Genomic DNA, 13,758 nt, shown 5'->3' on the forward strand with positions numbered 1-13,758 from the left:
GAGTAATAAGTCTATCACGGACATCTCGACTCACCCACCGGAGCCAAAGTCAACTGTTAGTGATGTGATTGTGAAGTGAAAATGTGAAGGAACAACTGCAGCTAAACAATGGCCAGACAGCCCTTATGCACTGACAGACAGGGACCATCAAGCATTGCGGATGGTGGTTGTAAAAAAGTCAAATGAAGTCAGCAGAATATGAGTTCCAAAGTATTACCAGCATCCCAACCAGCACACCGACTTGCATATTGAACTGGTTGGTTGGTTGATTGGGGTTGAAGGGACCAAACAGCAAGGTAATCAGTCCCTTGTATTAAAGGTGGTCTATTCGGACGGATTTACATCTCACAAGAGTCATAACAGGAAAGGGGAGGGGGGAGGACGTAAAACTGCAGTCGTGTTGTCACTGGTGAAAATAAAAGGAATGAAGTCAGCAAGTGGGCAACCCCAAGGGTATGCTAGAGGCAGGAAATATCCCACCCCAACGCAGTACAGGCAAGACCACATGCTACTTAAAAGCATTCAACCACTAGAATGTAAAAGTGCGTATTGTAAAAGGAGACTAACCAAATCTAAAAAGCGATAAAAACAGAGCAAAAGGGAGATAAAAGAGGTGGCCAGGGAGGGGAGTCAGGAATCTCCAAACACAGCTTACAGTGGGAGACACCCCAACCCTCACCGCCCTGTCCCTACTCCAGAGGGAGATTAAAAACCTTAAAAGTGAAAATAAAAACCACTTTCATGGAGGAAACTGAGAACCAGTTCCACCATCCGGGAATCGTCTGCCAATATTAAAGGTAATGTGCGGGGAAGCCTGTACTTAGCACGCAGAGCCAAAAGGAGGGGGCATTTCACCAAAATGTGGGCTACTGACTGGAAGGCCCCACAACCACAAAGAGGGGGTGGCTCATTACGCAAAAGAAAACCACGGTCAGTGAGGTATGGCTGATGCAGAGATAACACAGGGTGGTCAACTCCTTTCGGGAGAGGCGGAAGGAAGAATGCCATGGGACAAGTGTCACCTTAATCGCACAAAGTTTATTAGACAGGGAGGTAGCCTCCCAAGAATTGGCCCATGATTGTGCGAAGTGGGATTTGATTTTTTTGGTCATCAGTCTACTGACTGGTTTGATGCGGCCCGCCACGAATTCCTTTCCTGTGCTAACCTCTTCATCTCAGAATAGCACTTGCAAACTACGTCCTTAATTATTTGCTTGACGTATTCCAATCTCTGTCTTCCTCTAGTTTTTGCCCTCTACAGCTTCCTCTAGTACCATGGAAGTCATTCCCTCATGTCTTAGCAGATGTCCTATCATCCTGTCCCTTCTCCTTATCAGTGTTTTCCACATATTCCTTTCCTCTCCGATTCTGCGTAGAACCTCCTCATTCCTTACCTTACCAGTCCACCTAATTTTCAACATTCGTCTATAGCACCATTCTCTTCTGTTCTGGTTTTCCCACAGTCCATGTGTCACTACCACACAATGATGTACTCCAGACGTACATCCTCAGAAATTTCTTCCTCAAATTAAGGCCGGTATTTGATATTAGTAGACTTCTCTTGGCCAGAAATGCCTTTTTTGCCATAGTGAGTCTGCTTTTGATGTCCTCCTTGCTCCGTCCGTCATTGATTATTTTACTGCCTAGGTAGCATAATTCCTTAACTTCATTGACTTCGTGACCATCAATCCTGATGTTAAGTTTCTCGCTGTTCTCATTTCTACTACTTCTCATTACCTTCGTCTTTCTCCCATTTACTCTCAAACCATACTGTGTACTCATTAGACTGTTCATTCCATTCAGCAGATCATTTAATTCTTCTTCACTTTCACTCAGGATAGCAATGTCATCAGCGAATCGTATCATTGATATCCTTTCACCTTGTATTTTAATTCCACTCCTGAACCTTTCTTTTATTTCCATCATTGCTTCCTCAATGTACAGATTGAAGAGTAGGGGCGAAAGGCTACAGCCTTGTCTTACTCCCTTCTTAATACGAGCACTTCGTTCTTGATCGTCCGCTCTTATTATTCGCTCTTGGTTGTTGTACATATTGTACATGACCCGTCTCTCCCTATAGCTTACCCCCACTTTTTTCAGAATCTCGAACAGCTTGCACCATTTTATATTGTCGAACGCTTTTTCCAGGTCGACAAATCCTATGAATGTGTCTTGATTTTTCTTTAGCCTTGCTCCCATTATTAGCCGTAACGTCAGAATTGCCTCTCTCATGCCTTTACTTTTCCTAAAGCCAAACTGATCGTCACGTAGCACATTCTCAATTTTCTTTTCCATTCTTCTGTATATTATTCTTGTAAGCAGCTTCGATGCATGAGCTGTTAAGCTGATTGTGGGATAATTCTCGCACTTGTCAGCTCTTGCCGTCTTCGGAATTGTGTGGATAATACTTTTCCGAAAGTCAGATGGTATGTCGCCAGACTCATATACTCTACACACCAACGTGAATAGTCGTTTTGTTGCCACTTCCCCTAATGATTTTAGAAATTCTGATGGAATGTTATCTGTCCCTTCTGCCTTATTTGACCGTACGTCCTCCAAAGCTCTTTTAAATTCTGATTCTAATACTGGATCCCCTATCTCTTCTAAATCGACTCCTGTTTCTTCTTCTATCACATCAGACAAATCTTCACCCTCATAGAGGCTTTCAATGTATTCTTTCCACCTATCTGCTCTCTCCTCTGCATTTAACAGTGGAATTCCCGTTGCACTCTTAATGTTACCACCGTTGCTTTTAATGTCACCAAAGGTTGTTTTGACTTTGCTGTATGCTGAGTCTGTCCTTCCGACAATGATATCTTTTTCGATGTCTTCACATTTTTCCTGCAGCCATTTCGTCTTAGCTTCCCTGCACTTCCTATTTATTTCATTCCTCAGCGACTTGTATTTCTGTATTCCTGATTTTCCCAGAACATGTCTGTACTTCCTCCTTTCATCAATCAACTGAACTATTTCTTCTGTTACCCATGGTTTCTTCGCAGCTACCTTCTTTGTACCTATGTTTTCCTTCCCAACTTCTGTGATGGCCCTTTTTAGAGACGTCCATTCCTCTTCAACTGTGTTGCCTACTGCGCTATTCCTTATTGCTGTATCTATAGCGTTAGAGAACTTCAAACGTATCTCGTCATTCCTTAGAACTTGCATATCCCACTTCTTAGCGTATTGATTCTTCCTGACTAATGTCTTGAACTTCAGCCTACTCTTCATCACTACTATATTGTGATCTGAGTGTATATCTGCTCCTGGGTACACCTTGCAATCCAGTATCTGATTTCGGAATCTCTGTCTGACCATGATGTAATCTAATTGAAATCTTCCCGTATCTCCCAGCCTCTTCCAAGTATACCTCCTCCTCTTGTGATTCTTGAACAGGGTATTCACTATTACTAGCTGAAACTTGTTACAGAACTCAATTAGTCTTTCTCCTCTTTCATTCCTTGTCCCAAGCCCATATTCTCCTGTAACCTTTTCTTCTATTCCTTCCCCTACAACTGCATTCCAGTCGCCCATGACTATTAGATTTTCGATCCCCTTGACATACTGCATTACCCTTTCAATATCCTCATACACTTTCCCTATCTGTTCATCTTCAGCTTGCGACATCGGCATGTATACCTGAACTATCGTTGTCGGTGTTGGTCTGCTGTCGATTCTGACTAGAACAACCCGGTCACTGAACTGTTCACAGTAACACACCCTCTGCCCTACCTTCCTATTCATAATGAACCCTGCACCTGTTATACCATTTTCTGCTGCTGTTGATATTACCCGATACTCATCTGACCAGAAATCCTTGTCTTCCTTCCACTTCACTTCACTGACCCCTACTATATCTAGATTGAGCCTTTGCATTTCCCTTTTCAGATATTCTAGTTTCCCTACCACGTTCAAGCTTCTGACATTCCATGCCCCAACTCGTAGAACATTATCCTTTCGTTGATTATTCAATCTTTTTCTCATGGTAACCTCCCCCTTGGCAGTCCCCTCCCGGATATCCGAATGGGGAACTATTCCGGAATCTTTTGCCAATGGAGAGATCATCATGACACTTCTTCAGCTACAGGCCACATGTCCTGTGGATACATGTTACGTGTCTTTAATGTAGTAGTTTCCATCGCCTTCTGCATCCTCATGTCGTTGATCACTGCTGATTCTTCCGCCTTTAGGGGCAATTTCCCACCCCTAGGACAAGAGAGTGCCCTGAACCTCTATCCGCTCCTCCACCCTCTTTGACAAGGCCGTTGGCAGAATGAAGCTGACTTCTTATGCCGGAAGTCTTCGGCCACCAATGCTGATTATTTATCAAAATTTATGCAGTGGCGGGGATCAAACCCGGGACCGAAGACGTTTTGATTATGAATCAAAGACGCTACCCCTAGACCACGGGCACCATGGGATTTGATATGAAGCCGTAAATCCGTCGCAGGAGGGGTTACAGGGAAGCGGACGGGGGTTAAGTGACTGCTCCCCTAGCCGAACGATCAGCAAGCTCATTACCTGGGATACCCACATGGTCAGGGACCCAAAGGAAGTCAACAGAACAAGCAGCATGGTGAAGATCAGCGAGATAGTCATGGATGGCAAGAAAAACACTGGTCCATAGCCCGAAGGCCACTCATTGAGTCCATACATAACAAAATGCGGCAGAGTTGGGACTGTTCAATAAAGGTAAGGGCATGGGAAATTTCCATCAAGTCAGCAGTAAACACCCTATATGCAGCTGGGATTTTCCATCCCAACACAGGATGTGAAGGCATATCCCACAAGATCAGCAGATTTAGAGCCATGAGTGTAAAAAACAATAGTATCCAGAAACTCTCATAAAATTCAGCAGAAAACATCGGGGGAACGGAATCTTTTGGACCTTGGCAGAGATCCATCTGAATCCGGGGCCAAGGAACTAACCAAGGGGTGAGGAGGGGGAGGGGGGTGTTGGGGAGGGAACGTGGGAGACAGGACAAAGAAGGAAGCTGAAAATCAGTAAACCCACCCAAGGGCAGGCATCAGGTGGGCGATGTCCTTGGTCTGGGAACAGGATAGAATAATAAGGATGAGTTGGGAGAGGAACAGACAGTGATTTCATACGAAACCTGAAGCTGGGACCACCAAACAGAAAGGGAGGGATCCCAGCTTCAACCAGGAGACTATCAACAGGGCTGGTAGGGAAGGCACCAGTGGCCAAACAGATACAACGATGGTGGACCGGATCCAGGAGGTGCAGTGTGGAAGGAGCAGCCGAACCATAAACTTGACAACTATAGTCCAAGTGAGACAGCACTAAAGACCGATAAAGGCGGAGAAGAGTAGAATGATTTGCACCCCAAGGGGTGTGGGCAAGGAAGCAAGTGACATTGTGTTATCTTCAGAAGTCTGATATGAGGCAGCCAAGTGAGCTTCTTGTCGAAATGAAGACCCAGGAAACGAAACTGTGGAACCACAGGTAATTGTTGTGCATCGAGGTAGAGATCCACATCGGGGTGGACTGCAGTATGGCAATAGGAGTGGACACCCGTGATTTTAAAGGAGAGAATTGAAACCCATGTGAGAGGGTCCATGCAGAGGAATGGAGCCCTGGAGCTGCTGCTCTGGAGAGGCCATCAAAGAGGAACTAACCCAAATGCAGAAATCATTCACACACAGAGCAAAGGACCAATGGAGGCACCAAGTCCAGTTATAGCAATGAGGAAAAGAAGTGCACTCAATATGGGATGCCATTCTCCTGGGTCCGTGGAGAACTAAAAACAGTACCAACCCGAACCCTGAACAACCAATGGAACAGGAACTGGCGGATAAAAATTGGGAGTGTGCCCCAAAGATCCCACTTATGAAGTGTAAGTAAGATATGATGGCGCCAAGCCATGTCATAGGCCTGTACAGACTTTAAGATAGGATGCATTATGCCCGCGTGCAACTATTAATACATTTTGCATGAAAAATTTAAAGCTCTGCTTTGGTCTTCAGCAGAGAAGCATTATATATATATATATATATATATATATATATATATATATATATATATATATATATATATATATATATAAATGGACATTATTGTCATATCTTTTGCTGCAGTTTATACTTCACAGTTCTTCTAAAACAGAATTTTGTAATTTGAGGCATATATCTAATTTAAAAAGGTCTATGCCATTATTTGAGTGAGTAATAGCTCCAGTTCCTTATTAGGTCTACGCAAAGTGTTCTGTTATTTATTTAACATAAATTCTTCGTGTTACATTTCACAGATTGAACATCTCAGAGGCAAGAATCTAGAACAGGGCTATGCCATGAAATACATGTTTTGTGGAAGCATGTGTTGAGACAAGAATGCAAGGGGATATGCCGACAACTGGATGTAAGTACCGAATTATAAAGCATCAAACAGACAATATGTGATCTCTGATGTTTTAATGGTGTGATCTATTAACAGCGTGCTTTAACGTGTTCTGACAAATCGTTTTTTCCATTTTATGCATAAAATTATGACAACTGACCCAGCTGTCTTCTTCAGGTGATACAAATTTTGCTTTTATTTGTAGCTATTACCTGGATTGTGAATTATAACTGGCCTCATGTCACTAACTATAGCTGAATTTGTATCCTGATACCCACTATGTCCTTTCATGGCTTTTCGGAGCCCACATTGTTATTCTGCAAACCACAAATTCCCAGCCCTGGTGTACATGATGGCTGGTGTGGTCATTAAGGTCTTGCTGTCCATGGAAAGAGGAATATTGTATGGGGAGGGCCTCCCAGTGAGTAGACCTGATCATCTGGTGCAAGTCTTTTGAGGTGACGCCACTTCAGCAACTTGTGCATCGATGAGGATGAAATGATGATGATGAAATATGACACAAACACCCAGTCCCTGGGCGGAGAAAATCTCCAACCCACCTGGGAATCGAACCAGGGCCACCCAGCTTGACAAGCCAGCATGGTGTCGACTCAGCTACAGTGGTGGACTTGCTGCCCATCAGTGCTGGGAAAATGCTAAGAGAATTTGTGCTTCACAGAATATCAGTGGGGGCTCTGAAAAACAAAAGAGCATCAAAGGGCATATCAGGCGCCACGAGTCACACCAAAGGGCATAGGTGACGTCATGAGTCTAACTCTGCTATAAATGGACCAACGGTAGTTCACAATTTGGTTGAAGTCTGGGCAGTGGGGATAAAAAATCTCAGCAACTGAAAAAGAAGGATGGGCCGGTCACTGAAACAATGTGCATGAAATGAAAAAATAACTTGGTACAACAGCTGGAAACACACCATTAAATATATGGAATAATAAGTAGCTGAAGCAACTATATGAAATACTGAAGTCAAAATAATCACAGTGCATGCTACGAATTTGGGAGAACCGTGATCATAATTCTAAAAGTTTGCAAGATATTTCCATAGGCCTACAAACAAAAATAATTTTGTGGCAAATGACGTACAGCCAAAAATCTCTTAACTGACTATTTATCAACTAGCTGAGTTTTTTCCATGACATACATTTGTAGCAGCAGCAGATTGTTTTTCTCAAAATCTCCAGCTTTGTCAATTTACAATCACATTACCACCTTCCAATCTAACCCAGGCTTCAGGTTACACTACAGCACAATCCCAAGAGCGCCTTCATTTCAAAGAGGTAGAAAAAATTACATATATTGTGGTGACAGGAATCAATGACACCCTTCTGTGACCTAACAAATCCAACATAACCAGTGAAGAACATTGAATAGTTTCAATTGTGGCACTAAAATGCATCACCTCTTTATCATCTTTCATTGGTCCCCTAAAACTGTCTTTCCAATGGCTACCTGAAACAGGTACTTGTCAAGCAATGTACCATAGATAATCCACACCCTGACTGACACTGTCCCTGTTTTAGACTTTTAGCCTGTCAGAGAGACAAGAATACAAATATAGACAGAATATGTTGTACATATTTATAAGGCCTTTTGTATATAAATGCCACTATCAAAGACTGAATACTAAAATTACTTTGCTCAGTATGTTCAGTCATGCCTAATCTATCTGTAATCAGTGCTTATCTACAGATTTCATAAATTCACTTTGTTATATGATTATAGTGTTTAAATGACTGTTACAGCATGATTTGTCTACTAAGTACTGGGATGATAATATTTATCTTCAAGTCATGCTCACCTGCAGTCTGCCATCCAGAGTACGCTGAATTGTAACACATTTACTTGGATGAGCCCCATTTGTTGTAATGGCTGTTATTAAACTGTCCAGTTCATCACGCTTTTCCTGCAAAGAAGGATTTCGTTGTTTTAGTCAGCAACAATAAATTAGTTTTTCTTATGCTAACTTGGGCTGTTTATGATACAATTTTATCACCACTAACTGAAGACATATTTAGGAAATGTGTAAGAATTTGGGACCAAATCATCACGATGTGGTGAAGCAATCGAGAAGATTCCCTACAATAATCGAAGTCCTTAAGAAATTGTTTTACAGTTTATAATCATCTGGGCCTATAATTTTCCCTCTTTACGGCTCATTTAAAATATATGTTAACCATTTCTGTATCAGTAGCGAGATGTCTCACAAACAGCTTTACTGCAACCATGGGAGAGTACACGTGTGTGTGTCTGTACTTCATTTAGAAAAACAGCATCTAGAAAAGTACCAGTATTGGTCCACATATTCATGCAGCACACATTACAGGAATAAGAGGTCATTTCTGATGGAACTGTAGGTTCAAAACAGACAAGGTTAGAGATGGAAATTGGATATGTACTTTTCAAAGGAATCACTCATGCATTCATCTTGTGTTGAAGGGAAATGTGGAGAAACCTAAATCCATATGGATGGATGGATGAGCACTTGAGTTCACTCCTGCCAAATGATAGTCCAGTGTCTGAAAGACTGGGCCATCTTGTTACTTACTCTCATTTACAGTAATACCATTATCCAGAGAAAAAGTTTCCAAAATTCCTTGCTCAATTTTATATCAACATTCACTAACATTAAAGAATATATTTAATTGAATAAAGGTTATTTCACCTGCACCGATGTCTTTGTCATCTCAATTGCAATGGAAACCTTCTGTAAGTCTACAAACCGTTCTCCAGTCTGTAAATAAATGTAATCATCGAAAAGACGTTACATTTTGACAATGTTCAATATCTACCTTTATTTTCTGAAAAAGTGTTCAGCTGATGTCTTGTCTCTTTATGATTCACTTCAAGTATGTGTAGTGCCATCACTGTGAGTAGCTCTTTCGTTCAAGATGAGGACCTGTAGGTGCAGCAGTGCTACGGAAATGGATCACACTCAAATCTAAGTGATGTCTACTAGGTGAGTGGATCACAGAGAATGTCTTCAGTGTTTGTACATCCTTTTTGTCTTTACTCTAGTGCTTTCTGTTCTTTTATGCATTGACATGTCACTAGTGACTCTTCCACTTTTAAAATCAAGTAGGCCTACTGACTTTAAGGACCAAAGTGTGATCTGTTGTCATTCACTACCAATATTGTCAAAACTAATTTCTGTGTTGGATACAAGGAACCCATAGTATCCACACTGTTATTCGGATTTACAAGGCCTCAAAACAAATACTGCACAACTTCTACAGTTTTTACAAGCAGTATCCTTCTCTTCCTATGCTATTACCATAGTTTGGTAGATCTATGACACATTTTCTCTTTTCAGTTTGGTAAAGTAATGTCAATATAATAGAAGAGAAATGATATCTAGTGTTACTGATCTTTAAAACATTAAGGCCTTATATCATTAGATTACTGTACCTACATAAGTGAATTTACTATTGGCAAATTGTGGAAATATTCTAACACTGATCCATTATTAGTTATGTGTTCTTAGGAAGTATTTTTTCATCTGATTTAAAGCATAAGTATTTGATCAGATCGCAGAAAAATACTAACTGAATAACAGGTCTAATACTCGAGCATAGAGCCAGTATATAATTTTCAGAGGCCGACTGATAACAAGAAGTTTAACTATACTATTTATAATGTACCACGAAATAATGCGACAGCGTAAAAACACTGAGTGTTGACTAATGACGTTTCGGAAAATGATCAAAATCATTCATAATGTTAAGTTTATGTCACATAAATTTTGTACTTAGCACTCTACGATTATCGACAAGTAACTGATAGTGAATATGGATAACTACGTGAATTGTGTGGAGAGTGAATTATAATCTACCAGCCTGTCACTACTTAAAACACTTTGGTGGACACTAACTGGGAAATGAATTTACAGGTGTCCATAATGCGAGCAACTGTTATCGTCGCTGAGATAGGCTATTACGTTCATAAATACACGAAGTAATCAGTTTATCAGAACACAAGACACGGCTGAACTGCTGTACTTAACTAAAGTCTAAAAAGTACCAACCTTCAATTTCTTCACTAAACTTTCAATAGCGCGTTTTGCAAAACCTTCCGATTCTCCTCCTTGGCGATGACACATTAAACTATGCACTATACTCAAGCAGGCGTCGGCTGATGTTGGTGCATTTGTTGTTATAGCAGTCATGTCTCGATCTGTAAGCAATATTAACACATTCACACCGTCTTACATCACAAGACTGAAACGTGGTTTCGTCCTGCTTTCCTATTACAGATGTCCATTACCTACCCTTAAGTTCTTCCTATTGATACAGTAGAGTTGACAGTCACAAAAAATCCACTAAGCTTGAAAATTACGTTTATACTTAATTCAGTCATATAGGTTTACTGGGTATCATACAATTAAATAACAGGATTCACAACGTTTTTACATGTTTCCACTAAGACTCATATCACCCATATCTTCGAAATTACGCGTTTCACTTAAACTGATGGTCACAGAAAATCCAAACCTTCTGCTGTTGCCGCAGGACTGAAGAGGTGTCCGCCGCCAGACAAGCCTACCATTCTTGCAGTTTGTAGTGTAACACTCCTTTAATGACAGTCAATACTGTTTCTGCATAATGTTTAACGTCCACACTGAACGACAACGAATGTAAACATGTCTCCACAGATGTTTACAACAAATTCACTGAGCTTCCTACATTACCTAACCACAAACACTGGCTGCAGACATGCTCTAGAAACAAAAACACTACTACCGATTAGCACCACAGATGTCGATAGCACAAAACTAATGGAAGTTCATCTGTGGATTCCGACGCTAAGGTGTCTCCGATTGCAGCTAAAATTGAATTCATTGATTTCATCATATTTACATGTTTATCTAACTGTGGCAGAAGAAACACCAAATGCTCAATATATAAATGCATATTAGCAATATATTACATAGAAGTAAGTTTAATGTCCCACCGAAGACATACTCACACTAGACGACAACGCAACGTCAGGGGCCGTCACCGTCAAATGGCGAAGAGTCCATCACGCTAGACCGAACATCAACGCGACGTCAATTCCCTTAGCGCAATATCGAACGATGTAAGTGAGATTATGAGATACCATCCGCGGTAGAAAAAAAATCAGGATTAAGGATCTAGAGCTGTTAAAGTTTAATACAGACCAAAGTAAACTTAATAACGGATTTCTTAATTTCTTTACTACAAACACACATACACACACACACACACACACACACACACACGCACACACACACACACACACACACACACACACACACACACACACACACACACACACATATATATATATATATATATATATATATATATATATATATATATATATATATATATTATACACAGTGTAGATGTCACTTCTCTTCAGTTACTGTGATAGATAAATAAGTATTTGCTTGCAGTTGTCTGATATATATTGTGGAAGAACACCCAGTGTAAAAAATATGCAAGTCTTCTTGCTTATGTGGTCTAGAGATCATTTGAACGATTCTTCTTCCAAATTGATGTGAAACAAGTTAGTTTACAGGAAATTTATACAGTTACACATTATGTTTTAGTATTATTCATTCAACTACACTTACAAACTAGTTTTTTTTTTCAGGGCTACCAAGTTTCGAATAGAAATTAATCCATGGCATAAAGGGGAATTGAAGAAGAGAAGTCGTGCTGTAGGTGTGGGCACCATTATTCTTCTCAAATTGTACTGGATTATTTATAACAAATTTCATTAGCAAAAATACGTACTGTGGTGGTGCATTTCAAATGCCTGACTCCTCGAAGAGGAATAGGCGAACACCAGATGTTATTCTTACTGCTCAATTTTGTGCTATCAATACTAACTTTCTGACTGATAAATTTCCCAAAAACGTTATCCCATAAGACATTATTGAGTAGAAATTTCAAAATGATTTCCAAGACTGGTGATTGTATCAAGGACAAAAGTAACTGCACATAATCGTTTGAGTAACTCACTATTACACTGCTTCCAGTTCCCTTTTTCATCAAATATGGATATAAAAATTTTGAACATTTTACCATACTTACTGACTCATGTTCATGTGCTACATTAGCTGTTGGTATGACCCTATTTGTTTTAGAGACCTTAATATAGTGTGTTTCTCGAAAGTAAGGGAGAGTCCACTTTCAGAGAAACAATAATTGTTTGGAAAAAAATCATTAACAGTCTCTTATGTGACTTTCTCTCTAATTGGATTTATTACAACACTAGTACCGACTTGTAACATATCTTTTCTTAATGATCAATAAACGTGAGAGAAATGAGTCTGTGTCAGGAAAGACAGATTACAAATGTGATGGCACAATGTGGTTAGCAACTTATCACACATCAAGAAATATATATTGAATTCTTTGAAATAATAAATCATTGTTGTTTTAGACCTTTCTGCCATTATATGCTATATTCGTCTGTGGTTATCGAGCATCATCACTGTTTGAAGCCTTGTTGACCATAAAATACTATTGTGATTTCTGTGTAAAAAGTGACAACGAATATTCGATCACACTTGATAAAAACTGATCTGCTAGTTCGACTAGTGGAAAATAGAATACTTAAATAACATGATGCAATGAGCAATTGGTCACTTTGATTTCATACAATGTAAGCGCAATTTCCTGTTACATTTGCCTGAAAAATTTAAATTCATTAAAAAATCAGTATGGAGATATCAAGAGTTTCACTACAATAACTGGCAGTTCATAAGAATGCACAGTGTATGATTTCGGCGACATTACATCTTAGTACACTGAAGGCTAAAAAGAATAATACTTTATAGGAGCAAGTGCCTGTTTTCTTCAAAAAATATTTGTTTCCTTTATAAATAAAAGGATGTATTTTCTGACAGAGGTCTCTTTTTACATTTCATATACACAGTCTCTTAATCCTCCTTAACGTTTGTTAATTAGTCATTAATATTATCAACTATTTGTAGTACAATAATAAATAATATACTGAACTTTCTTCAAATGATAATTTTTTTGTAAGATACACTTTAGTCTTAAAAAAATAAGGGTACCAATTCTGCTTTCTGAAAGTTAAGTGTTGGGTCATTCACATGTCTAAACAATAATATTGGAGTGAAAATTGAACCCTGTAGGACTCCCTTTGTGATTTCTCTCCCGTCACTAACAGTTTCTACCTTCTCAACATTGTTTCAATTAATCAGCACAACCGTTTCCATTCTGTTTCTTGAGTTTGATTCAAACTAGTTTTGTGTAAAGGCATCAGTTACATAAAAGTTGAGTTTTTCTGGTAGTATAAAATGACCTGTCAAATCAAACTCATTGGAAAGGTCACAAAAAATATCAACTGAAGATATTTTACTATGTAAGGCTTGTAATGTTCGGTGGTTGAATATTGTT

The 13,758-nt window shown here is 39.7% G+C and overlaps 1 protein-coding gene across 3 annotated transcripts in view; it reads right to left on the bottom strand.

Annotated features, from left to right (window-relative positions):
* The window catches only part of LOC126268083 (mothers against decapentaplegic homolog 4), a 172,055-nt gene extending 160,925 nt beyond the window's left edge, over nucleotides 1–11,130 (bottom strand). Inside the window, exons 1-3 of one of the 3 annotated variants that reach the window (XM_049973570.1) lie at nucleotides 10,855–11,130; nucleotides 10,389–10,537; nucleotides 8,166–8,270 (exon numbers count right to left, since the gene is read on the bottom strand). In XM_049973570.1, coding sequence (XP_049829527.1) covers nucleotides 8,166–8,270; nucleotides 10,389–10,537; nucleotides 10,855–10,909 — 309 coding nt within the window. In that variant the 5' untranslated portion in view covers nucleotides 10,910–11,130. Of the gene's footprint in view, nucleotides 1–8,165; nucleotides 8,271–10,388; nucleotides 10,538–10,631 lie in introns of all 3 variants that reach the window. The other 2 variants (XM_049973572.1, XM_049973571.1) reach the window with 2 other exon arrangements.
* Nucleotides 11,131–13,758: the final 2,628 nt, after the last annotated feature.

This window comes from Schistocerca gregaria, chromosome 4 (assembly GCF_023897955.1).
Source record: "Schistocerca gregaria isolate iqSchGreg1 chromosome 4, iqSchGreg1.2, whole genome shotgun sequence".
NCBI classification, from domain to species: Eukaryota; Metazoa; Arthropoda; class Insecta; order Orthoptera; family Acrididae; genus Schistocerca; species Schistocerca gregaria.